The sequence below is a fragment of the Mastacembelus armatus genome, chromosome 13, assembly GCF_900324485.2.
Source record: "Mastacembelus armatus chromosome 13, fMasArm1.2, whole genome shotgun sequence".
Classification (NCBI taxonomy): Eukaryota; Metazoa; Chordata; class Actinopteri; order Synbranchiformes; family Mastacembelidae; genus Mastacembelus; species Mastacembelus armatus.
This window is the reverse complement of record NC_046645.1, coordinates 6388484-6415237: the sequence shown is the minus strand read 5'-3', so window position 1 is coordinate 6415237 and position 26754 is coordinate 6388484. Positions and strand designations below refer to the sequence as shown.

Below are 26754 nucleotides of genomic sequence, written 5' to 3'. Positions count from 1 at the left end.
ATATGGCAAAGTAGTTCTTTGTCTAGAAAAGTGTAGTTGATTGGAAAATCTGTGGGGATAAAGAAAAGAAAAGAAAAATAAACTTGTGCATCTGGACAAGACATGAAGAGACATGTCACATACTGCAAAACTGCACAGCTCTTAGATGACATTACTCTTAAGTGCAGACTGTGGATCAACTTAATAACCCCTTCACAACCTCAATAGCCTGTAAGGAAACATTAAAACTGGCTCAGGATCTGCTGTTAGGAAAAATGCTTCTCTGCACTGGGCCCCAGTGTTCACACCATCACATGACCACTCGGGCCAGCTAGTGGTTAGTGGGCTCTACTGCTTGGTAATTATGGGGTTGCAGTCCCCCGAGTGTATGCAAGAGAAAGACAGAGAGAAAGGAAGAAAAGACAGTAAGGGTGTGTTAATGTCTCTTACTCCAACTATGTTTGAGTATATTATTGTGTCATACAGTCTTTTTATATGCGTGTGTGTGTGTGTGTGTGTGACTGTGAGGAGCACATATGTGTAAGGTCTTAGGAAAAGTCTTGTGATTAGTCAGCTGGTGTGTCTACAAGATTTGTCCAGGCTGATCTTGTAGCAATTTTTGTGCATGCTGAACCTTTATAATCAAGGTCAGTATTAATCTAGAAATGAAAGAAAACATAAGCAACGCAGTCAACACTATTTTTGAAAAGTTATCTTTCAATAGTTGTGTCAGATATATCAAAATGCTGCTGTGTAAGATTGATAATCACATCCTTCCTGATGTTATTGTTGCTTAATAGAACATACAATGCCTACAACTTCTGTACAAACATGTGCTAAATATTATGCCAACATGCTGACATTACAGGTATGAGCTGAACAAGGACCATGAAACCGGACAAAGGAAAAGCAGATTAATGAAATTAGGGCTATGTCTAACAACACAAAGGTCTAACAAGCCCAAATGTCTGAGTCTGAGGCCTCAGTGCAGTCAGCGGCTTAATAAAACCATATAACCACAGCATGTATTGCACATACTGGCGGTCTGTCCAGGGTAAGCCATGCCTCTCATCCAGTGTCAGCTGGGATTGGCATCAGCGCCCTTCGACGGATGGATGGATGGATAGCCTTCTGGCCTCATTCTTGGGCTCAACATATAAAAATCTAAGGAGTAGTAATTGTCCAAGAGCTTGTCTACTAATCGTTTATCCAATCAACAGTTTTGTTGTCGGGTGTAATGGCCATTACGGCCTTGTCATGCTGTCAACATGGCTATAGATTTTATATCATGTAAAAATAGTAGCAAACAAATAGGTATAGTCAGAAGCCAATGCAAAAAGTGTTAAAAGTTATTTGTAAGACATTTTATGGCATGACATCTTGGAACACATAATCTCCTTTTTAAAACCTTTTTTATAGTCAACTCACACAAACAGACACTCACAGTGTGATGCTATAGCCAGAAATAGCACTAGAGTGGCTGCAGTCCCTCTGGCTATTAATACTCCACTTTTCTGAGGTCAGTGGCAACACACACCACCCTGCCCAAACTCTTCCTGACGTGTACTCTAACTCTTTTCTGCTTTGTCTGTGTGAGAGAATCCACATGAGGTTCAGGAGTGAGACTTTTAGTGGGAAACTAGTGAAAATAAAAGAATCACTAAAATCAGAATTATTTGAACGAATGGGCTCTAAATATTGGGGTTGGCTGTTTCCTGTGGTTTGTCTGTCTGGCCCCTAGGTGGACAGCTACACCTTGTGGGAGTGTGCGTGTGTGGTCTGGAAAAGAAAAGAGCTGCAAATGGATTTGAACTTGTGCTGGCATTTTACTACAGACTGACCTCCTATGGAACGACAGGTCACAGTGATATTTAAACAGGAAAGCACTCTGGTGTTGGTAAAGCCTTTGATCATACAAGCGACAACTTACAGCCTCCAAAGGTGAGGGAGAATGACCGAGCTAAGATCCTGTGGGACTTCCAGATACAGACCGACAAACTGGTGATGGCTAACCAACCGGACATAACAGTGGTGGACAAACAGCAGAAGAAAGCCGTAGTGGTAGATGTAGCAATCCCAAGTGACAGCAACATCAGAAAGAAGGAACATGAGAAGCTGGAGAAATACCAAGGGCTTAAAGAAGAGCTAGAAAAGATGTGGAAGGTGAAGGCAACAGTGGTTCCCGTGGTAATCGGCACCCTTGGGGCTGTGACCCCCAAACTGGGAGAGTGGCTCCAACAGATCCCAGGAACAACATCAGAGATCTCAGTCCAGAAGAGCGCAGTGCTAGGAACAGCTAAGATACTGCGAAGAACCCTCAAACTCCCAGGCCTCTGGTAGAGGACCCGAGATTGAGGAAGACACACACACACCACCCATAGGGGTGAGAAGGGGAATTGTTTTTATTTATATAAAAATCTGAACATGCATGGTAACTAAAGCTGTCAGATATGTCTAGTGGAGTAAAAACTACAATATTTCTTTTTGAATGTAGTATAAGTCATTAGTATACAGCAGTACTTCCACCAAACTGCACCTCTGCTCTACAAGTCTATTCCTTTAACTTCTTTTTCTTTCCACTTTTCCTTTCCTTTCCTCCTCTCTCTGTTTATCCATCCCAGTATCTCTTTCTCCATCCCTCCTGTCCAGAGCTCTGTAAAGTTAGCTACAGACAGACATGACAGGAAATACAGTGTGGCTCAGTTTGTCCCTAAAATAAAGTGTCTAGACAGACCCCCGTGAAAAGTCGCTTTATTGTGAAAATACCCACAGGAAGCGCTTTATGTTGACATTGCGTTGTCTCTGCCCCCGGTTTCCAGTGTGGATTTACATACCCTGATTTCCGTGGGACTGGGAAGCGAAAGAGGAGTGTGGTGAGTCTTTCAGGAACTGAGGAAACAGCGAAACACAACAAATTACCAACTTGTGGTCCCGTAGCGCCTCCTGGGCTCGGTCGGAGGGACGTGGACGCTGCTTTTCTGCGGCTCTGGATTATTTTTCTGCTCCGGAGCAGGGCTGGGACTTTTTCTCGGAGAAGCCGCTTGAGTTGAACCCGGTTGGAAGGGCTGTGGCCATGGCCGGGGGAGGTGCCGGCGGGGGGCTTTCTCCGTTGGGGCCCGCACCGCCGATGTGGTATCACCGGGACCTGAGTCGAGCGGCGGCCGAGGAGCTATTGGCCCGGGCCGGGAGAGACGGCAGCTTCCTGGTGCGGGATAGTGAGAGCGTCAACGGGGCTTACGCTCTGTGCGTACTGTAAGTAACTTCATGGCAGAAAAGACAAACTGTGAGCGGACTCATGCGTGTACAGCCTCGTTTTGCTTTGTTTAAATGCGCACATGTCCATTGGGAATATGGTTTTATCCTAAACTCACCCCCGGGTCTGTTATTATTCTGCCAAAATATATAAACTTAAAATTTGCACGTAGGCCTGAACTTTCCTGCAGCAGCGGTCGTGTTGTGCAGTGTGTGATTAAATGGTGCTGGTTGAAGCCTGCGTGCGCCAGTGTGTTAAACAAGGTTTCAGCCATTTGTTTACTTTCTCCTGGTCGGCAGAGACTGGGAGAGAGACGGTCTGTCTGTCCAGCACTGAAACTGCAGCATGGCACACAACTTTAGGGCTGTCCCTGCCTGCCTTGTGTCTGATGTGGTCGCCTGCAGCTCTGCTTTTACAGTCAGCCTGCGGGCTGTGAGCATAGGCATTACACTGAAGGCTGGTGGGGGTGAAATATAAGCATCTATGTGCTGGTGTGCTTTATTTAAGGCTCAGAAAAGATCAGCAGCTGGTTAGACATTATACCATGAAATGTTAATGTGTATGTCAGGGCAGCACAGGCCTTGTGTGTGTGTGTGTAGTCTGAGGACATGACATCCTTTAATGATGATGCACACTCCACTGACCTTTCCACCAACCATCCCTGTATTCATCAGGCATCAAACAGCCACACTATTTGTTGAGTTAGATAAATTAAACTACAATGTTTGATGGTCTGCTTGAGGAACAGATAATCCACCTTTAACACAGAGACAGCACTGCCAGCGTACACTTGACCACGACTACATCAAGTAAAATGAACCATGTTCAAGTTGAAAACAAAGGACCCTAATGACTCACATCCTCTACACAAAGTTAAACTAACGCATAGTTACTGATGTGCATATGCAGGAAATAAAAGGCCACGTGACACAGTTATGACATTGACTTATAACCTACAGTACATCCCTCATCTGATAGTTTATCCCATGCTGAGTTCAGTGTGTGCATGTAGACATGCACAGTCACAATACATATTTTATGTATTTGTGTAAATGTGCAAATACATCACTTTAAACTTTAGACCGTTGGCTACCAAAGCTGAAATTACTAGACAATGAACTGATTAGACGAAGCAACAGAAAATGTTTTATTATTTAAATGTACTTTTTTTTTTGTAATCACCCAGTTAAACCTTTACTAAAATATCCATCATTTGTTGCCCTTATGCCTGAACTGTGCTATAGTCTAAACTCCATATCATGCAAAAATTATACTGCTCTTCTCATGCACACTGTGAAATAAACATAAAGAGATTCATAAACACTGGTGACATTATCCACTTCTCATTCTTTGCTGGATGCACTAGTCATTCACTCTATGACCAACAACATTCCTCACATCCGTGCATCATCCGTTTCCGGATTTGTGTTCCCTGCCACCACCTCCCCCTTCCTCTACCGTTTTACCGCTCACATCATAGACTTTGTTTCATCTCAGAAAGTTTTTTTGTCATGACATCTCTAATTTGTTGTGAACAGATTTTACCCACTCTGCTTTACAAACACTGGTACTGCCTTTTACCCAGAGGTTTTTGCTGCCACATTGTAAACAGTATCTTAATAACATAACATGACATGAAAAATTGACTATTGACTGTTGCTTTGTTTTAAAAATCAATTGACACTGGATTATCTGTTTACTTTGTAATAATCATGGAGCAGGATTATGGCACTAACATGGACTCCAACTGCTATTAGTCTGTCTTTTAAAGACAAATATATTTATTTTATTATTATTTTTCTCTTGCACACCCATCATTTCCTGTTAGTGATTATACAGTAGTGGTGGTAGGATTCATGTAAAAATGTAGATTAAGACGAACGAAGACAAAATAAAATGCAAGCCCATTGTCAACTATTAGTTTTTTCTCTGCTGTTTAACGGGAAACATTTCAAAACAGAAATATAGTTTTTTTTTTTTTTTCAGTTCATAAAGTATATTTTATTATACCAATATCAGCAACAGAAAGAAGTAACATAATTTACCCATACACTTGCAGCCTATACATAACTCAATTTATGTGATTTTTAGAGTTGTTTATAGGGTAGTTGTTCAGCACCAAGATTTGTTCAGGGCACGTCTATAGTTATTCAATACTCTGTAATGCTCAGCAATCTAGGCTAAAGTCAGTGATTTGTGGGTTGTTAATAATCTATGCTGATTACTTTAAAAGAGGACACGTATGTGCATTGGTGAAGTGAAGGCTGTGACCGACTTTCCTGTACATTGTTCCATTTGCTGTGTTTTTCATAAAACCTTTGACTTTCTCTGGCCAGAGAGCCATACCTGTCATTAAAATAACATAAAATATCTGCAAAGGCTTTCAGAGTCACATATCAGGTTGTCTAGTTGAAGTTCATCACCCAAAGTCAAACCTTAACTGAAGGATTGAGCTTCACTGTTGTGAGTGTAACAGTTGGCACTTTTTGTAATTCAGAAATCTTTTTAGATATTTGACTAACACCATGTCTTCTAGTTTTATGCATCATGGGTCACAGTATAAAAAAATTGAAATACAATCAAAATTAGTAAAGAAATATCAAATGTATTGCCCAATATCACTGACCTATCATAGGTCATGTGAAACAATGTCCTGTCAGTTTGACAGAAACAAGCTGTCTTTCCTATTTGTACTGGTTCTTTAAGAACAGAGATGACACAGTATTTCCCAGCAACCATCAAGCAAAATATTGTATTATCAGACATCATATTCATTTTTCACCTTTGTGGGTTAAAAAAAAAAAAGAACACATGTTTCTGGGAAGTAAAATGTGAACCACCAGAGGCTTAAAATGGTTTCAGACAGCTGAATGGCAATAGTTTGTGATCATGGCCAAGTGCGACATCCTGGAGACTCAGGGTGTTTCTGTACAGCACGTCTTCTTGGTGTTGAATATTACGTCCTTTATCAGGGGAGGCCTTTTGCTTCCCCACTACACTATGAACTGAATCAAACAAACCTAAGAAATATCACCGTAAGTGTTTTCTAAAGGTTTTAAAGTATTTTCAAAACCCTTTTGAACGTTAGAAACGTTAAAAATGGGCATTTTTCATTTTGCAGTAAAAAGGGAAAATATTTGTTTAGGTAATTTCTAGTGAATGCACCTAGACTGTCTTTGTCCAGAGAAGAACTAACACACATACATCAACTTGGTGACTTAACATAGAAACTAGCTCATTTTAACTGCTCTACCAGATGACATCTTTTAGGTCTCTGCCCACAAAACTCATACAAGGCAGTATTGTATGTTTTTTTTTTTTTGTTTTTTTTTTAACCTGAACTTTGCAGATAAACTTTTTTGCTCTGGTAATTTACATACACGGTTACATGCACTTCCTTTTTTAAGGGGTTTTGGAGGCAGCAGTGTGTTTAGGAAGTGTTTCCACTCTGCTGTTGTCTGAGAATAGACTAATGTGACTTTACGGAAGCTGTAACAGCAGTGGGACTGTCTCCCTGGACATTTTATCTCAAAGCTTTTGCTTTTCACTTCCTCTTTCTGTACATTTTGGTCTGTGGACTTAGTGTTTTGTGTGCAGGTATAGAAATTATGAGGTAATAAGTCTGGTAGGAAGCAACCACTTTAAGCTGCTGACAATTTTGCAATGAATTGATGAGTGCTGTAAGTTTCTGCTGTTTTTGTTAATATGTAGCATGTTGCAGTATTGGAAAAACATCTTGCCAGCTAAAATGACAGCAGTCAGCACATTTCAAATGTTTTCAGCTGTAATGCCAGATTTTTATACCCTGATGAGAGAGATGCAAACCATCAGGGGAGGCCACATGCTAATAGACATTTGTATATGCATCTCTGGGCCACTGAGACACTGAATTGGTTTTTGTTTTTATTGTCAAGAAGATATACTGTAGTGTCAGTGCAGCACGTCTTAACATGTCAGGATTCAGGCCCCTCTGTGTTTATGTGTGTGTGTTTGAAACCTGAACGTTTCTGTGAAAACATTCCTCACCATCAAGGTGTGTGTGTGAGAGTGTATATATTGAATTGTGGAGGTTTTTTTTGTTTGTTTTGTTTTTACAATTTTTGCTTTTTTTTAAATGTAAAAACTGTCAAAATTTATTTGATTTTCTGGTTTGTTTTTTGTACTGGCATAATACACACAAAGATGATTTGCAGTATTATAGAAACATAATGTAGAAAGTGTTAGGATATAGAACCACATCCTCTTTCAGATTACACTTATGCCATCTATCATCAGTCTAAAAACCCTTCTGAAAATGACTACCGCTTCTCTTCTTCTTTAGATTTATTATCTCTGAATGGTAGTGTACTCACCTCATTAGAGATTTTTATAAAATGAGTTTAACCAATGTTTTGTGATTTTACTCTAATCTATACTTCATATTTAGACCCCCTTGCACTTTGATCAGTGGAGTAATGTGATGATCAGGACTGGACAACAGAGCTGGGCTTTAAGGAGGGGAGTTTACCTGTTGGTTGCTACCAGGTCAAGGTTTTGCAAATACAAACCACTAGGTGATCTTTGAAGAAGGAAATACTGTGTATGTGTATTACTGATTAGGTAGAAAAAGACAAAGTGATGGGGGACAGAAGGCATCAGTGGGGCAGTCATTATTCACAGCCCAGGCTATTGTTGACAGCACACACACACTCACACACAGTTTGAATCAATGTCTATCCTATAGACTGTATGGTCTATTCAGTAACAAACCCCTCTCCTTCTCTGTCATCCACCCCTTTTGCTGCTACTGAAACAATAGTATTTACTTGATGGGGCTGCAGAGAATCTCATCAGCTGCCAACAAGAACACACACTACTGTACACTGCAGTGAATCCTGTGTATGAATTATGCGCCACTGGGCATACTCACTGCACTGCGATTATAAGGTGACAGGATTAAATATGAATATTGTTATATAGACTTTACTGCTGGAGCTCTAGAGCCAGGAGGAAATATTTATCTGCTTTATATTGTTTGTGTGACCAATTGATGATACATGGAAGTTATCAATGAAAATGGTGTCTATACATCAGTTTAACATGGGAACTTCTGTTCTGTGTGTCCTGGGGGTTTAGCTTCAACAAGTCTCATATCATTTAACTTGGACACTCCATGTGCAGTCAGATAAAGAAAACAATGCCGAATAAAGAAACATGCAAAAACGCATATCTGATTTGCCCATTTTGGCAACAGAACTACGACAGCAGGCATTTGTGATAAGCAGCCTTTAAAAACATGATTGCCCTAAATTGAAAATAGTCTAAGGGTTTAAACACAGTGAGAACAAATTGTATGAAAACATACCATAATTAATTTCCAGTTGCACTAGAAACACTTTTAAATTGCCTGCCAGGCATTGACACAATTTTGTGGTGTACAAAAGTCCACATCAAATCTAGACAAATGTTAATTTCATTTTGTGATGTCATGCACAATTTAAAAGTGTTGGCCCACCCATAATGGAGGCTATGCAGGTTTATTCTATGCAACTGTGCATGACCAAAACACAAACTTGAATAATTTCTTATAATGCAGATTCAGACCAACTGAATAAAGTATGTCTAGTGCAGTTGTACCAGTATTTAGTATTTGGAAGAATAAAAATTAATCATGTTGTTTGTTATGGAAACGCGTTCATATTTTATTTCAGTTTTTGTCTTTGTTCCTGTGTGACACTGACCTAGAAAGACTGGAAAAACAGCTGAGTGGACAGAGCACAATGAATTCCCAACATGGATTTATCCTCATTATGTTTGTATAGTCCACATGCACTCGTACTGTAAAGAAGCACGGTATATGAGCAGAAGTAAGAACATTACTGAAGTGTTTTGCATAAGCTCCCAAAACCCTAACATCTGAACAGAAGCATCACCATGACACACACATAAATACACCAACAGACAACAACCACAACATTTGGTTGGCAAATTGAACATTTTGTATTCGGTCCACTGAGCAGACATGAAAATCATTCACCTCCAGCTTGTGGCTGTGACTGCAGTCACAATGTCATAGCATTGATCGACGATTGGCTTGAAAACAACACTCGCAGTTGAATAAAAAATGCAAGTCTTACTGTGAAGTTTGACACACAGTTGACTGAAATATACACATCACTAGGAGGATGTGAAAAAATGACTAGACCATTTTCTTTAATCTACATCCTATCTCTTAAATGTTTTTTTTTGTTTCATCATTTTGTAAGTATCACTGTAGCTTCACATTGTAAAAAAAACTTGCTACTGTAAGGATAAAGCCTGTTCACCATTGTGACAGACAGCAACAGGTTGAAGCTCTGTACAGCGGGTAACCCCCCTCACCAATACATACACACACCCCTGTCCACTGAGGTCAAGTGTGTATGTGTGAATGCCAGACATGAAATGTGTTTTTTGTTAAATCAAACAGTCTAAACATCTGTTTCTCATTATATTTTGTTCATGTTTCTGACCATCTTCTTATTTTTTCCCTTTGCTCTCTCATCATCTCCCCTTTATCTCTGTCTCTGCAGTTTTCAGAAGCATGTCCACACATACAGAATCCTCCCAGATGATGAAGGATTTCTGGCTGTACAGGTACAGAAAAGACAATAAGCACACATGCTACTGAGGTTAAGTGTGTGTGCAGCAAAAACTGTATTCACTTTAGTAGCAGCTGGCAGGCAGAGATGCTTTTGTTGGCGCTGAGCTATCTGAGTTACACACACACACACACACACACACACACACACTTATGCATACACATATATGCTCCAGCAGCAGTCTCTTTGTGCCTTGTGCCCAACAGCTGTGAAGTGCCCACCACCCCCAGCCAGACATACACACTCTGTCTCAGACTCACACACGACAACATGGTGCGTCAGGCGGTCGGTGTGGCCATAGCCCAGACATCTGTCTCTTTGCTGTTTGGTTTATTTGGAGGTCATAGCTGTGACATTGAAGAGAGTCTAAAGGTCTAATTTAGCTTCCCAGAACCAATTTGTTTGCAAGCAGCATTTACCAAAATACTTCTTCCTGATTTGATTTATATTTAGACTACTGGCTCATATTTGCTTACACAACATTAAATGTAGAACAATAGGGGCCAAGGAGTTTCAATGTAATTGTTATGTTCATACCATGTAGAAAATAACTTTCCTTCTCTTCCTGTGTCTCTCGGTGCATCCCTCCCTGTTTCCCTTCCTCCCCGTCTGCCTCAGACGTCCCAGGGTGTGCAGCCAAAGCGGTTTAAAACATTGCCAGAGTTGGTGTCATTGTACCTACAGCCCAGCCAGGGTCTGGTCACCACCCTGCTTTACCCTGTGGACAGAGAGGATACAGCTGTCAGTGATGACAGAGACTATTCAGGTATCTATAGAGTCACACACAGGCACACTTGCATGGTGGCATGTTTCAGTTGCCTGAATTGTATTCACGTTTTCCTCGCTTGTGTCTACTGTATGCTTGAAAATATTTAAGCAATTTTATGTATTTACAATGTGCTCAGATCAGACAAACTGTGTACAGTAAATGTACTTTGTACACAGGGATGAGTCACTCCTCACATGACTAAATGGAAATGATGCTAGAAACACAATTAATATGTGTGTCCCTTGGATGCTAAAATTATTCATGACACAGATTATAAGGAGAAACTGCATGCAGAAGAGAGCATTATTTCTAATGAAATACATTTTTTTTCTCTGGTATACAGATCCAGTATTTCTAACCAGATGGTGAATATCAAATAAAATTGACATGCTTTATTGATTCTCCTGAGTTGGTTCTGCTGTTTGTTCACCCTAGGATAAAAATGTAGTGGTGATGTGATGCGATTTCAGATTCAAACAATGAGCTGCAGCTTCCAATCAGATTTCCAATAAAAGGGCGTGTTAGACTGCTAAAATATTTCAGTGGAGGGTGATCTTATGTATCCTTTCAAGGCCTGTTCCTCAGACCAGGAACGAGAGTTTTAGGACAGGTGTCAATATCAAGGACCATAACAATTTATGGGTCATTTGAGAAACAATCAAAGAAGAGAATTGGGAAGTACCTACAGGAACAGTGGTTGTGTCACATGTTAACTGTTCTTTTCTGTGATTGGTAGATGGGGAGGACGAGAAGCCACCACTCCCTCCGCGCTCTTCCTCCACCTCCACTCCCCCTGGACCAGACATACCCACAGACAGGTGAGCACATTTTATTGTTTACATTTAAGTGCTGAGAATCCCATCACCAACTATGTACTGGCTGTCTTAACCAACGTGTTAACCATGTAACACGTTGGTTATGTGTGCATGTTGTTGCACACATAGACAAACACAGAAATGATCACATGCTTCACTGTGAACACACATATCTAAAACATAGTAAGTAGAAGAGTTACTAATGCTATGAACAAACACATCCAGGCACATTACATTTAAATATTGAATATAACAAACACTCATGTTCATTAGCAGGCAAAATACAGTAATACCCTCCCTTGCGTGCCCCTCTGTGGCTGAATAAAGGAGGAAAGCCACATCCTGTTGAAACCCACATTGTTCACAGATGATGCAAAGCTTTAGTGAAGTGGGGGTGTAGTTTGTGTGTGCATGTAGATGTGTGTGGATTCATACAAAGCCAGGTTCTATGCTCAGACTGCTGCACGCTCATTTTGAAGAAATCATTTTATTCATTATATTTCTCTTGCAGATCAAAGTAACTTTTTTTAAAAAAATACTTTTAGTTTGGGTTTTCCATGTTGCACCAAGCTGCCTAGCAGAATTTGATCAAACTGATGTAACTGTAACTTTTGTCACAGTGTTGACTGAAGGTGAAATCACTGAAGTAACATCCTCTTTTTGGTTTCTGAAGTTCACAGTTCTCACACTGATACTTTCTGGATGAGATTAATTTACTTTTTTTAAAACACAACATGAGCTCAAAATGCATCATATATTTTATCGGTCTCCTGGTGTGCAGACTTTGCATGTTAAAAATAAAGCACGGCAGGAAAATTTTCTTACTTGGCCTACTTGAAAGCCACAGTGTGGACCATATTAAATGATTGTAAAAGCAGATTTATGCAGATGCAGAAGTAATAGTTGCAGCACTTAAGACCAGAAGGTGTGTTTTATTTGGCCATATCAACAGTGTGTGCTGTCAGGAAAACAAAAATCTGCAAGCACTTGAATTGTCTGTCACCAGTGTTTCCCCTGAGGAAAGAGCAGTGTGGGATGTGTTGTGTAGTGGGTTTGTAAATTAAACAAGGTAGCAGCATTCCCTTCTGAGCTTAAACCATTTATAATTTTCAGGTCAGAATGAAATAGTGTTCTTAAAGCCATAATTCTGTGACAGCCACTCTGGTAGCTGACTTGGTGAGCGGAGTAAATGTGTTTTGTGTGTGTGAGACATAAATCAGCCTTCTGGTCTAAAGGAAGTGTGTGATTCTAAAAATCTTGACTGCACAGACACATATATACTTAACAGCAACTTTACACATATGGCTACTATGAAATTCTTCCAATAAAAGACCATGTATTTGTAATTTAAATTTTTAGCCAGTTGAAACAAAGATCCATGTATGGTTTTTGCTAGTAATAAAGTAGAAGTATTGAAGTATAGTAAATGAGAAAAATGTATGTAGGACTTAACAAATTTCCAGAGTCAAGTTATAGATGGTTATACCTTAAATGCTTATCACTTTGTTTGGATTAGTTGTAGCGCTCCAGCAGCTAATGGCCTGAGCACCATCTCCCATGAGTACCTAAAGGGCAGCTATGCTCTGGACCTGGAGGCCGTCAAACAGGGAGCCTGCTCCTTGCCTCACCTCAACAAGACACTAGTGGCCTCGTGCAAACGCCTCAATGGGTAAGACAGACTCTCCAGTTCACCTATGCCCCTTTTCCATTAACACAGTTTTAGCACTACTCGACTCGGTTTTGGTCATTTTCCACTACACTACAGTTGAGTACCACCTCAACGTGGGTGGGTCCGTCATGGCACAGCGGCACCAAGCTGCCGTGACACCACCAAGCACAGAAACATCCGCACCTCCTCTAGGACCACGGTGTTGTTTTGTGAGTAACGTCAGTCCTAACCTCGCTAAAGACATTAAAAATGGAAAAACAAGTAGTCGCTGTTGACGGTTTTTAAAAATGGCGGGTTTTTGATTCTCGTCGGACGTCGCGCTTATGACTCCTCTAGTGACGTCACTCCCTGTCCAATCAGTGGCCCGCAGCTTGTTGACGTCACATTTTAGTGTCGGACGGCGCGGTTCGCTTGGGACTGAAAAAAAGCTAAAGCTAGCTAAAAAAAAAAAAAAAAAAGATTACCAGCTACTCGAGCCGAGTAGAGCCGGGTAGTACTAGTGCAAAAAACCTACTACAGACACAAAATATAGACTCACAGTGGTATTCTTCGATGTATCTGCTCTTTTACAATATATGTTTGCAAGGATTTGTTTGGCAGCACATGAAGGGCTGCCAGTTGTCAAAAATGCAACAAACGATAACTGAATCATCTGTTGTTCACTGTGAAGCCATAAAAGTAGTAAAAAATCTGTTAGATCTGAATGAATGAAGAAGTCATTACTTAGACGAGGACTGTGAAGCTTGGGATGTCTTTGTTTTTTCTAATAGGGAGGTAGATAAGGTCCTGTCTGGTCTAGAGATCCTGTCCAAAGTCTTTGATCAGCAGAGTGCCTTCATGGTCTCCAGGATGATCCAACAGGTACAGCTCCTCATCTGTCTCTGTGTGTGGTCCTGCTGTATGTTGACCCCTCAGCATTACTCAAAAATGTCAAATGTAAATATATGTGGTCTGGATTAATGTCTAAGCTGTGAATTTGTCATTTTAAGTTTAAGTAAGAAAATGCACCTTCAAGGCCAAACCTGACCATGTAACACGTTGTTTACCATGTTTACTCTCAAAACAGCCCTGTCTCCTGTTCTCTAACAAGTGCACAATCTGTTGTAGTTGTTGTAAAGTTTTCCAGCATTTTTATTGCTCATTTTTATTGTTATGAATGTCACACATTAACTTTAATTCAGTCCAGGGTACTTTGTGTTTGTGTAGTAGAGGACGGCTTATTTGTAATGTTTCGTCATAATTGTGTGATGTGGTCGTACACGTTTGTTCTTAAAGAGACAAGAGTTTCATTCCTTAACAAACACAAATGGGTTGACCACTGCATTTTTAAAACATAACATTTCATCTTGCTGTCTTAGGGACATCCTATTCTTCTTTTCAAACTGCATCACTTACGTGAGTGTTTTTTTTTTTTTTTTTTTTCGCCATCAGTCAGTGAATCAAGGTGGAGACCAGGAACTGGAAAACCTCGTGACCAAGCTGGCAGTTCTCAAAGACCTGTTGTCCTCCATAGAGAAGAAGGTACACACATTTTCTGTAGTCAGTCATGTGTAGGTCTGCTGTCTTTCCATCCGTCTCTCCTTTCTGTGCATGTGTGGGTGTGTTTTTCTTGTTTTTTTTTTCTTTCCCTACTTGGTCACACAGCTCTTAGTTTAGATAACCCTCTCTGTATAACAAATTATCCACCCAGAAGCCCTACTGGCTGCATGTGTATGTGTAGCCCAGCATGAAGCCTCCAGCCTTGGGTGTATTTGAGAGGGGGAGAGAGGGCCCCTTCTCTTGACGGGGCCTTGACACACAACACATAAAAACAGACACGTGGAGTGGGATAGGGGGGATTTTGTGACTTTTCTGGACACAAAAGCCATTCATCTATTAACCCCTTAAAGGTCTATGCATGTGTAATACCCACAAAGCAAGAGAGGAAGGACAAAGTTACATTTTATTGTTGTGATTTTCTAACACAATAAACCTTGCCAATGAGATTCTATCCCTGACTTGTAAGTACAGTCTGAGCAGCTCTGTCATGGTAATAGGTGAGATTGTTTCTTCCTGGACTTTATTTGTAAAGAAGAGCTTCAGCTGGCTGGCAAGGAAATGGCTTCAGTCTAGTCAAGCTGCAGTATGTCTTGACTCGTGATGTCATGGGCTCCACCTTCTCCTTCTCCTGCTCCTGTTAGATCACATTCAGGAAATGGGAAACTGCTTCCTTGTTGACACCAACACTAATGTGGAAAACAATATAGTTTATCTCTCTCATTCTGTGTGGCTTTGTTTTACGTCCATGTCGCTTCCCCACTTTATCATCTTATTTATACTAATTGTTCCATGCCCACCCTCTCCTTCTCGCTTTTTCTCCCCTCAGGCTCTGAAAGCCCTCCAGGATATGAGTTCGACCTCTCCATGCTCCCCTCCTCCTCTCTCCATGCGTCACAGCAAATCTATCCCTGTGCAGGCCTTCGAGGTATGCATGCACACACGTGTACATACAGACACATACCACCCACACAGCTACACAGTGATTGTCTTTCTGGGAGTAAGTATTATTATATAAAAACATATATTTTTACCTGTAATTTAATCAGAGAAAGATGACATGAGAAATGTTGTATTTTAACAATCATCATGACATCAAGACCTGGTACATTCAAGCTCTAATTTATTATCAATTTAGGTATGAATGTTATTGTCAAAATCCTACATCTACCATCTTTCTTGTTTTATCACATGACAAGGAAACTCAGGAGCAGATAATTTTTCCTGATGTGATTTTAGGCAGGCCAACCTGAGATCTGTTTGATTTATTATATGTTACTATGAGGAAAATGTGGTTTTATTCTACAGAGGACAGACTAAACAGTAAAACAGACTGAGGTTGTGTATTCCTTAACATACTGCCAGAGGTTTGTCAGTAGAGCAGAGGCGATACCAAAGGAATGTTTGTTATGCACTTCTTGTAGCATCATCAGTGGCTTTGTCATACTGTGGTATTTATCACTTCTTATCATCATGTACTTCTAAGCACAACTTGTGTAGTGATTGTAAGATTAAAGTTGTTTACTTTTAGGGGTTTAATATGAATTTGGTGGAGAGCAGGGATCAACATTAATATGTCGGTGGAAGCAGACAGGGAAGGGAGCTGAGTCAGAAAGGGAAGAAGAAATGGATGATTTGAAATATTTGTTCTCAGCCTAGTCTGCATTTTCTGAGGTGATGTCCTCTCAGCAGCTTCCTGTTGCACAGGAACAAAAACGTTAGTACAATGAGGGGATAAGTTTAAGATGTGGTACCTGATGAACCGACTGACATACAGTCTCCCTTTATTGATGTTTTCCTGTATGTGTATGACTCAGAATGAGAGTTCATTTGTCTTTTGGTTAAACAGTTTTTCTGTGACGTTTTAAGTCTCACATTTCTTGGTGCAAGTCCTAGAGATTAAAAGAAAACGGACCCCTTTGTCAAAGAACTACTGACAACATGATTTAAATTCCTGCTTTTTATTTTTCTGATTCTGCTGTCTGTATATACCTGATGTAAATATAACTCTGTTAGTGCCAAACAACAGAGGGAGTGTTCAGGTCACCAGTTCTTTTACTTTGGAGACCCCTGGTGGCTTGAAGATTTTACATGCTGTATATATGTGTATTTAATTCTTCTCTGATCCTACAGGTAAAGCTGGATGTCTACCTAGCAGAGCTGACAAAGATAGGAAAGAGTCAGAAGTACACTCTGTCTGTTGATGTGGAGGGAGGACGACTGGTCGTGATGAAGAAAGTGAAGGACAGCCAGGAGGACTGGACCACATTCACGCATGATAAAAGTGAGAAATACACACAGACACACAGCATACACAATAAGCTCAGTATTTTCTAAATTGCGAGATGAGCAGAAATATGTGTGACAGAGGTAGTAAGGCACCCGGATTATGACTCATCTTGTGATCATTTTAGTTAGAGGATGGCTGTCCAAATAAGAGACTCATTCATTAAATAAATGGCTTTTTTATGGTCTGTATTTTTATGATGTTAGTGGGGGTCTTTAGTTGAGGGGGCTGTTTGCTTCAACACACTACAGGTAACCTTTAGCTGCATCCCAGCATGAAAATTGTTTTAAAGGATCTGGACTATTGTGATCAAATATATTTAATATAGAAGTATTTAGTAACTTAATACTTATCACAGTGTTTATTTGAAACACAGATTGAGACAAAAAATATAATATTGGAACTTGTCTTGTCTTGTCTTTGTTGTTCCTTGACTTTCTTTAATTCTCTCAATCTGTTCCTTGACCTTGTGATTCCTCCCTGCCTTTATCTCTAACCCTCTGTCTCCTGTCTGTCTATTTGTTCTGTCTGTTTCTCTCAGTCCGTCAGCTGATCAAGTCACAGAGGGTGCAGAATAAGTTGGGTATTGTTTTTGAGAAGGAGAAGGACAAGAGCCAGAGGAAAGACTTCATCTTTGCAAGTGCCAAGGTCTGCACAGACACACACAGACACACACACTCTTGCTGGTAATAGATTTTAGATGTATGAAAGCATAACCTTTTACAGTTTCTCCTTCATTTGAACATATAAACACCTACAGCTGAATACACTGCAGGTAGTATATGTATCCAAATTCAAACTAACGAATTGTTCTCCTATGTTGCATTTATTTGTCTATTCAGAATCAACTGAAGGAAACTAACAGGGTCACAAACTTGTGGCACAGACCCATACACAAATTTCTTTTTCTATGAATTCAATTTTTGCTTTTCCACTTAGGAACACAGTGCCCTTTTGTGGCAGCTTCCATTCACTGATGTTTGTGTGTTTCAGAAGCGGGAGGCATTTTGCCAGCTGCTGCAGCTGATGAAGAACAAGCATTCCAATCAAGACGAGCCAGACATGATTTCCATCTTCATAGGCACCTGGAATATGGGTTAGTCATATACATTATTCAGTATTTTCATATGTTACAGAGGAACACATATATATTTATATAGCAAGACATTAAAGTTTTTGATGTGCATGCACCATTTTGGGTTTTGTTTACAGGCTCAGTACCTTCACCCAAGTCTGTGGCCTCATGGGTGTTGTGTCGTGGCCTTGGGAAGACCCTGGACGAGATGACAGTCACCATCCCTCATGACCTTTATGTTTTTGGGACACAAGAAAACTCTGTGTGTGATCGGGAGTGGGTGGAGTCACTACGTGCCATGTTGAAAGAACAGACAGAGCTGGATTATAAACCGGTGAGGAAAGCAGGTGGAAACCATGACTTTAGCAAAATGTTTTAATTTCAAGGCAAAACTGAAGATGCTATTGAAAGGCTATTTTTGTTCAAAGTGAGTGCAGAAGTGATTATAAGGTTCTCATTGTGTGTTACTGTTCCTGTTTATAGATTGCAGTACAGACTTTGTGGAACATAAAGATTGCTGTGTTGGTGAAACCTGAACATGAGAACCGAATCAGCCATGTGGGAATGTCCAGTGTCAAGACAGGCATTGCCAACACACTGGGTAAAAACTGTGCTCTGTCTTCCTTCACACACTTTACTTCCTGGTCAAAATCTAGAGGAAAACTTTTTTTTTTTTTTTTTTTTTTTTTTTTGGAAAAACAAATAGCCAATTAAAGATGGTACTTGTATTTTATTACTTTATATCTTGATGAAAAATGTGATTTAAATTAAGAAGAAAGCATGTTGTATCTATATGATAAAATACTAAAAACACAAATTTAAACTCTTTAAAAAATGACCTTAAGAAGTAATGCTTTTCATCATTAGTTGCTATTAATTTCTGTGATATATTAATTTTGCAAATTTGTTTTGATGATTTTCTAGGTAACAAAGGAGCTGTGGGTGTGTCATTCATGTTTAATGGGACATCTTTTGGTTTTGTGAATTGTCACTTGACATCAGGGAATGAGAAGATTGCCAGGTACTAAAATCCTGTTTGAACATCATGTTCTGTACTTCAGAGGATGTTTATTTTGTTTTATTTTATTTTCACAGCCCTGTAGAAACTCATTTGAATTTCCTTTCCTTTTGGTTTTGGTGATATACTTTAATGTGCGTCAGAAAATATCACAAACACACACTAAACGCCTAACTCCTTTTTACCTCTGATTACCTATAATGCATTTAACCTCTGACTCCTGTAGGAGGAACCAGAACTACCTTGATATCCTGCGGCTGCTGTCACTAGGAGACAAACAGCTGAGCTCCTTTGACATCTCACTGCGCTTCACACACCTTTTCTGGCTGGGAGACCTCAACTACAGGCTGGATATGGACATACAGGTGAAGCAGAAATACACAGACATGAACAGGATGATGACATTTTGGAAACATAGCAAATCTGTGTGGCACCTCAATTGTGTAATCATGGCTTTTGTTGTGTCTGTTATCTAGGAGATTTTAAACTACATTAACAGAAAGGAGTTTGATCCGCTGCTGAAGGTGGACCAGCTCAACCTGGAGAGGGAGAAGAACAAAGTCTTTCTACGCTTTGGTCAGTATGACTGAACCAGTACTCATTGCTTCCTCCTGTTTTGTACAAGGACATACTTCTGAGATGTTCATGAGTGAGGGCAAGATAAAAAAGGATCATAGTATAAGACATTATTAACAGAAAGATGCAGTTCAGCCATTGTTTCTCCACATCCTTTCTTAGACCTTGTTTTATTTACAGGCAACACGTAAGACAGTGGTGACCCTCTGTTTCATTTCATTTGTATTTTTTTTATACTCGTAGCTCAAACACACAGGATGTGGCTGTTTGTCCAGATTCACCCTTTCTGTGTGGTTTTGCCATTTTTTTGCGTTGAGAAGGATTCGAAAACTCAAAATCAGCATTTTGGTGTCTCACCTTTTGCCATTTTGAGAAACTGGGAGCTTCCTCCTGTGTTGTCGCCATGTGAAGTTTAGTTTTAATACAACCAGCAGTCTAGAAAAATCTACAGTATGTTCATGTTTTAATACAACCATCTCAATAAATCAGATGTATTGATATTAAACAACGCTGCGTTTTTTGATTTTATACTTTCCTTCAAGAAGTTTTAAGAATATGTGTCTTTCTACAGCGGAGGAGGAGATCTCGTTCCCACCCACCTACCGTTATGAACGGGGCTCAAGAGACACATACGTCTGGCAGAAGCAGAAAGCCACGGGGGTATGTTTGATAACAATAATAAACAATATTCTAAATTATTCCCATCTTTATTTTGTCTTTTCCTTTTGTGTGAGTTGTCCTGGTAATGCTGCCGTGTCTTTTTCTGTCCCAGATGAGGACTAATGTTCCATCATGGTGTGACAGGATCCTGTGGAAGTCATACCCAGAAACACACATTGTCTGCAACTCCTATGGTGTGACCATCAGTGAAAAACAATCATTCAACACACATTTATTTCAATTCAGTCTCCAGTTCAGATGTTCTTTTTAGCAGTGTTACACAATTTGGCAGTGGTGATTTATGTGGTAATTTTGATTGATCAGCAAAGTGATTAAACAGTTTTTTTGTATGATAGGCTGTACAGACGATATAGTGACCAGTGATCATTCCCCTGTGTTTGCTACCTTCGAGGTGGGGGTGACCTCACAGTTTGTCTCCAAGAAAGGTACAGGTGGATTTACTTCTTCAGAAGATAAAATTTTAAATCTTTGTTTCTTTTGTTTGTTTCATTCTCTTGCCAAACTCTCCCTCCTCGTCTGACTTGCTTCTCTGCAGTAGCTTTGTGGCACATGTTTTCACATGGTATGAGCTTTGGATGTAGTTTGTACTTGTCAAGAAGAGCAAACGCAACAACTGAACACCACTTGTCAAAATGCACAATGTTTCACTTCTTCACATTCATGACCTGTAACATTTTTCTGGCTCACTCCTTGTGTTTTTTCGTTCACTGAGCAAAATGTCACAGTATGTTATGACTTATGTCCCTTCACCCTCCTACACCCCGACTCCCTCCTGTCCACCTGTTTCTCTCTAGGTCTGCCAAAGTCTTCAGAGCAGGCCTATATTGAGTTTGAGAGCATAGAGGCCATAGTGAAGACGGCGAGCAGAACCAAATTCTTTATTGAATTCTACTCCACATGTCTGGAAGGTGAGATCAACATGTCTGCATCCTTGGAGTGACTCATTCACACACATACAGCTTTTCCACAGTCTGAAAGGATTTCTCTAACACTAGCTGGATGTAATATCTGTTAATATACGTTTCCTGTTTTTGTGTTTTCCTCCCTCCTTCCCTACCTCAGGCAGTCAGTATACATTTAAACTAGAATCCATTTTGACTTGTGCAGCATGCTCACCTCCTGTCTGCTCTGTACTTTTGAATGAAATGCAATAGAAACATCTCCCTCTTCTTTCCTTGCCACCTCTTTCCCTTTGTCCTTTCTCCTATCCGCCCTGCCCTGTGTTTCTCTCTCTTACTCTCATCTGCAGAGTTTAAGAAGAGTTATGAGAACGACAGTCAGAGCAGCGACAATGTCAACTTTCTTCGTGTGGGGTGGTCCAACAAGCAGCTAACAACACTCAAACCTCTTCTCTCAGAGATCGAGTACCTGCAGGACCAACATCTGCTGCTAACAGTGAAATCACTGGATGGATATGAGTCCTATGGTACAAAAAGACTGTTCATGCTTATAGTGTGGCCATGCAACTCTTTGCTGTCGACAAACTGACCTTGTTTCTACAACCATGTGTTTTTGTACTCCTAGGAGAATGTGTGTTGGCTCTGAAGTCAATGATTGGCAGCACACCACAGCAGTTCCACACCTACCTGTCCCACCGTGGCGAGGAAACAGGAAATATCAGGGGGTCCATGAGAGTCAGAGTCCCCTCAGAAAGGATGGGAACCAGGGAGAGACTCTACGGTGAAGCTCTGCATATGAAACTGTGTGATGATAGCCTTGTAAACTACGCAGATAAATTAGATTACTATCAATGAAGTGGTTGAGAGTAATGAAACGCCTTTTTAAGTTTTAGGAATTTAAAGACATGAATTATCCCGATGATGCAGTTTGACGTAGAACATGCTTTAAGCGTCTCATGCAACTCTTTTTATTGTTGCATTTCAGAGTGGATCAGTGTGGACAAGGATGAGACAGGAGGACCTAAAGGGAAATTCTCAATGGTATCCAGAGTGGGACATGAATATGTCAAGTCAGTATACTTTTAATTTTACAGTTGATGTATTTTTATAGTAAAATGCTAAAAACTAAATATTTTATTAAAATGTGCTCATATTTTTCAGATGAAATTCTTTAATATATAGCATTTACCTGCTCTATATTCATATACAATACACTTGAGATCCCTATAAATTAAAATAAGATTAAAAAAATATTGTTGACCAGTTTAGCGATTTTGCTCGAGTGATGTTAACTTTACTCATATTCTGTTGTGCCCCCTTGCAGGCCGTCTGCTGTTCGTAAACCGCTAGGAGATCTGGGGAAGGTCAGTGAAGAGGGAGAAAGGTTGAGTAAGGAGGAAACTGCTGCGAGGTACGGACACCCTCATGAACATCACATACAGTAACCAGCAAACACACCCTCAGATCACACATGGACATTTGTGATATATGAACAGCTGGGAATGCAAATGCAACATAAAAACGTAAGAAATCAATTATTTTTTTCTGTTCCTATGTGTGTTGTGAAGACCTAAGCAGGACGCATCAGAGAGTGATCCATCCATCAGCAAGAACAGCTACAATAATCCCGCCTACTACATCCTGGAAGGTGTTCCCAACCAGTCGGCAGCTGCTCTTTCACCTGAGCTTCTCCCTTCTTCTACCTCCACAAACTCCCAGGCAGCTAAAGCCCATCCTCCCGCAGCTGGAGCTCGAACCAAACCTCCCTGTGCGACCTCAGGGCCATCTCACACGCGCAGACCTATGGTGGGACACCCAGTCCGTGCCATTAATGAGGAGGGATCCTCAGAAGATGATGGAGGTGTTTGTGTGTCAGGGGCTCAGGGAGGTACAGTTGGAAGCACCCTGAATCGTCCCCCTCCTGACTTCCCCCCTCCACCTCTCCCTAAGGGAGCCCTGGAGATGGTTGCAGAGCCCCCTTTCCACAAACCTCGGCCTCTTTACCCAGACCTGGCTGAGGTCAGAATCCCAGCAACCACTCCTGGTGCCCCGCTGGCCCTCGGAGAGGGTTTTAGGCGAGCAGGAGCAGGAGCAGGAGCAGGAGCAGGAGCAGGAGCAGGAGCAGGAGCAGGAGGGGCGCTGGACGACCAGTCGTGTTCTGTGCTGCAGATGGCAAAGACACTGAGTGAGAGTGAGTTTCCTGGACAGCCTCCACGTGCTCCCTCTGCACCGCCACCTATTAGAGGTCAGCCGATAGGTTTAGGCCTGGACGCTTGCCGCACCTTCCCACCCAGAAATCCCATAACAGAGAGCATCGCAGAGGACATGCCTGAAGAGGTATTTAAATTCTCAATGTGTCTTTTTACTATTCAGTGACGTTGTTAACATCAGTTCTGTAGCAGCTGTAGGGAGCTCCGACATTCCTGCAGCAGGTTTTGGATGATCTTGCATTATGCTTCTTCCATAAAGGCACTTTGGGGCAGCAGTAGTTCGTCTTTATCTGTCGGGGATTCTTCAGTGGGTGAGTGGCTGCAGAGACTTGGACTGGAGAGGTATGAGCAGGGTCTTCTACACAACGGCTGGGATGACCTGGAGTTCCTCAGGTATATACACTCACACATTTAGACATATTTAACTGCTGTGCCATTAGTGGGCAATATAAGAGAAAGGTTGGGCTAGTAAAATGTGATTTGAAGGTTCAATGTGTAATATTTAGAGCAATCTATCAGCAGAAATGGAGTATGGTATTCATAAAAATATTGTCATTAGTGTGTAATCACTAGAAAATACCAGTCGTTGCATTTTCTTAATCTTAGAATGAGCCTTTTAAATCTACTTAGGGAGCAGGTGTCCTTTCATGGAGGCAGCTGTGTTGTACCCCGAGTAGTCCAGAACGGACAAGCCAAACACTAGCTCTAGACAGGGAAAGGTTTTAAATGTTAGAGCCACTATATAATCTCTCACGCCTGGAAGTGGGGGGTGTGGTGTGAGGGCTGTTTAGAAGGTTGCATTCTGCAATCTCACCACTACAGGTTGCTAAATCTTTCACATTTTACACATTGTTTTTCCAGTGATATAACTGAGGAGGACCTGGAGGAGGCGGGAGTGCTCGACCCCACTCATAAGCGAATCCTGCTGGAGAGCCTCAGGCAGCAACAGCAACAGAAATGAACTGTACCAAACTGGTTAATGACTGGTCCAAAGTGACCTGGTACCACACCAGGTCCCTAGAGGCCAAATCTGAACTGAGCTGGAACGTGCCAGTTGATGCCAGACTGTGCCTTCTTAGGGAAATTGCACTCCATTTGTACTTTCTAAACACTTGTTGAACCAACGTCCTTTTTTACATGTACTGTATGTGTGTCATTGTCATAGAGGTGATCTTATTTAATGATAAACATTTCAGTCTTTCAAGCATCACTACATAACCCTCAGCTTTATATCTAGTGAGAAGATGCAGGATGAGATAATGTCATTTTTCTGGCCAGAGTTGGAGAGCAGCAGATGTATTAATGTTGATTCATCAGTTCTGACCTGCAACTTTGAGCTGGAGTTAAAGGTAAAGTTAAAAGTTACTTTCTCCTGAGAAAACTTAACTGAGGAGTGGCAGAGTTTCCTGTGAAGTGGAAAATTTCAGGCTTTTTAGTTTAAAGTTAGATGAGGGTTTTAGTGGGAATCCAGAGCCTTGAAAACACACTGCCTGTGTTGAGACTTTTTTAACAATGCTGTATTCCACTCACGGTCTCAGGTTTTCCCCCAATTAATGCTCACATTTAGGAAAGTATATGGGGAATTTTTACAGCACACTTTGAGTATTGTCAGCCCACCATCTTGGGCAGAGGAAGCCCCTCACTTCTGTGATGGAGGTTGACAGGTGGCAACAGGAGAGGAACTAGTCCTGAGACATGTCAGGCTGAAGTGACCTGTTTTTTTTTTTTTAACTGTTGTGATGATATCTGGGCCACTGTTATGGAAATAGTGGCATTTAATGTCTCAGTGTCTCTGCACATATTTATGTTTTTATGTATTTTACTGATAAAGGGAATATTGAACAAACCAACCAGACAAGTCCTGTTAGAGCTGGAAGTGCACATTTCACATTGGTACAGCATTTGACATCAACTGGCCCTGCTTGTGTGACTTGCACACATTCAACCTTTAAATTTCAGCTCATGTTCTGACTCTTGGGAAGGTAATTACAATAATAGACGGTAATTTATTTGCAGAAGCCTGTAGATATCCCTTAACATAAGTTGGAAGATGACACATATCTCCTTGGCACAGTCAGCATTTAGACAGTCTATAAAATCAATTAGATAAGGTAGTAAAATGTAAAGTATACAAGGGGTAGAAGATGCTGTACCAAAGTGAAATATGGCTTTAAAGATGTATGCATTATATTTATTATTCTCTCACATTAATTGTTTTAGATGGTAAAATTCAATTCACAAAAGACAATAAATCTTATAATATCATGATGTGACCCAGGCTTCATGTCACATCTTTTACTGATTTCATTTTAACCCGTAAATGTAGCAGTGGAAATTGGTTAACACAGCCGAATAGATTAACTCATGGTTATTCTCATGAAGGTTTACCAAGCTATGTTTTTTTTTTTTTTTTTTTTTGGAGGAACCATTTGTCACCAAACATTTAATTTTTTACTTGTAGTACTGAGATTTTTGTGATTATATTTGGTTGTTTCTTTTTAAGACGCAGCGTCTAGTTTAGGAAAGAGGTGCCACTTGTCATAGTACATTAAAATAGAAAAAGGGTTTCTGCAGGACACAGATGGTTTGAGGGCACTTTTTTGCTGATGTACCAGCAGGTGGTGCTGTTACACCATAAAACCTCATTAGTAGGCACTGACAGTGGAAAACAAGATGCAACTGGGCCACCTTCAGGAGTTGTTCTCTGCTCTCTGGTTTGTTTCTATGTTTTAAAATCTGAGTGTTAACTTACCTGTTAGTGCTCAGATGATCTTTTCTTGTTCTTAATTTAAATCCTGCCTGATACTAGAAGGGAAACTGAAAAGTCAACTTATTGTCAATTTAAAATGAGGATTTATTGCAACATACATGACCTTCATCAGGATGTATTGCTCCCAAGTATTTTTGTAACTTTGCTACTAATAATTTGTATTTAATAATATTTTGCCATGTCAAGGTCTCAAAAGTAGAACTAAATGAACTCACTGTTGCATAATTGGAACTAAATATAATGATGTTGTTAAGGATGTGAGTCTTAGTTTTTTTTAGTTTTATTCATGTCTGATTCACCTGTCGCCTTTTCTTTGTCACCCAAATACACATTTGAATTGTTTCCCTTATACAACTCAGCTATTCGCCTGTGTTATGTGTCGTATATAGTGTCTACATTTTTAACAGCCACACCACAATAATGCCATTGAGATGTGTTGAATCTTATGTCTTTTTAAATCTTTGGTCTTTCAATGTTCCCAGTGTGTGTGCGTGCCCGTGTGTGTGTGTGCGCACTGTTGAAAAAGAGACTTGCCTTTGTCGTTTTCTTCAACACACTCCATTTTATCTTGTTCCTTCATGTAGTCTTCTCTTTTGT

The 26754-nt window shown here is 40.5% G+C and overlaps 1 protein-coding gene across 1 annotated transcript; it reads left to right on the top strand.

Annotated features, from left to right (window-relative positions):
- Positions 1–2780: 2780 nt before the first annotated feature.
- inppl1a (inositol polyphosphate phosphatase-like 1a) lies at positions 2781–26410 on the top strand. The gene is made up of 27 exons (XM_026294652.1): positions 2781–3231; positions 9784–9847; positions 10471–10618; positions 11358–11439; positions 12953–13105; positions 13876–13966; positions 14537–14626; positions 15471–15569; positions 16775–16925; positions 17470–17576; positions 17922–18024; positions 18141–18337; positions 18487–18604; positions 18928–19024; positions 19248–19386; positions 19498–19597; positions 20169–20257; positions 20370–20451; positions 20614–20703; positions 21073–21186; positions 21528–21704; positions 21803–21958; positions 22163–22247; positions 22502–22588; positions 22746–23514; positions 23647–23780; positions 24249–26410. The coding sequence occupies exons 1-27, from the start codon at positions 3053–3055 to the stop codon at positions 24346–24348; spliced, it is 3801 nt and encodes a 1266-aa protein (XP_026150437.1). The 5' UTR covers positions 2781–3052; the 3' UTR covers positions 24349–26410.
- Positions 26411–26754: the final 344 nt, after the last annotated feature.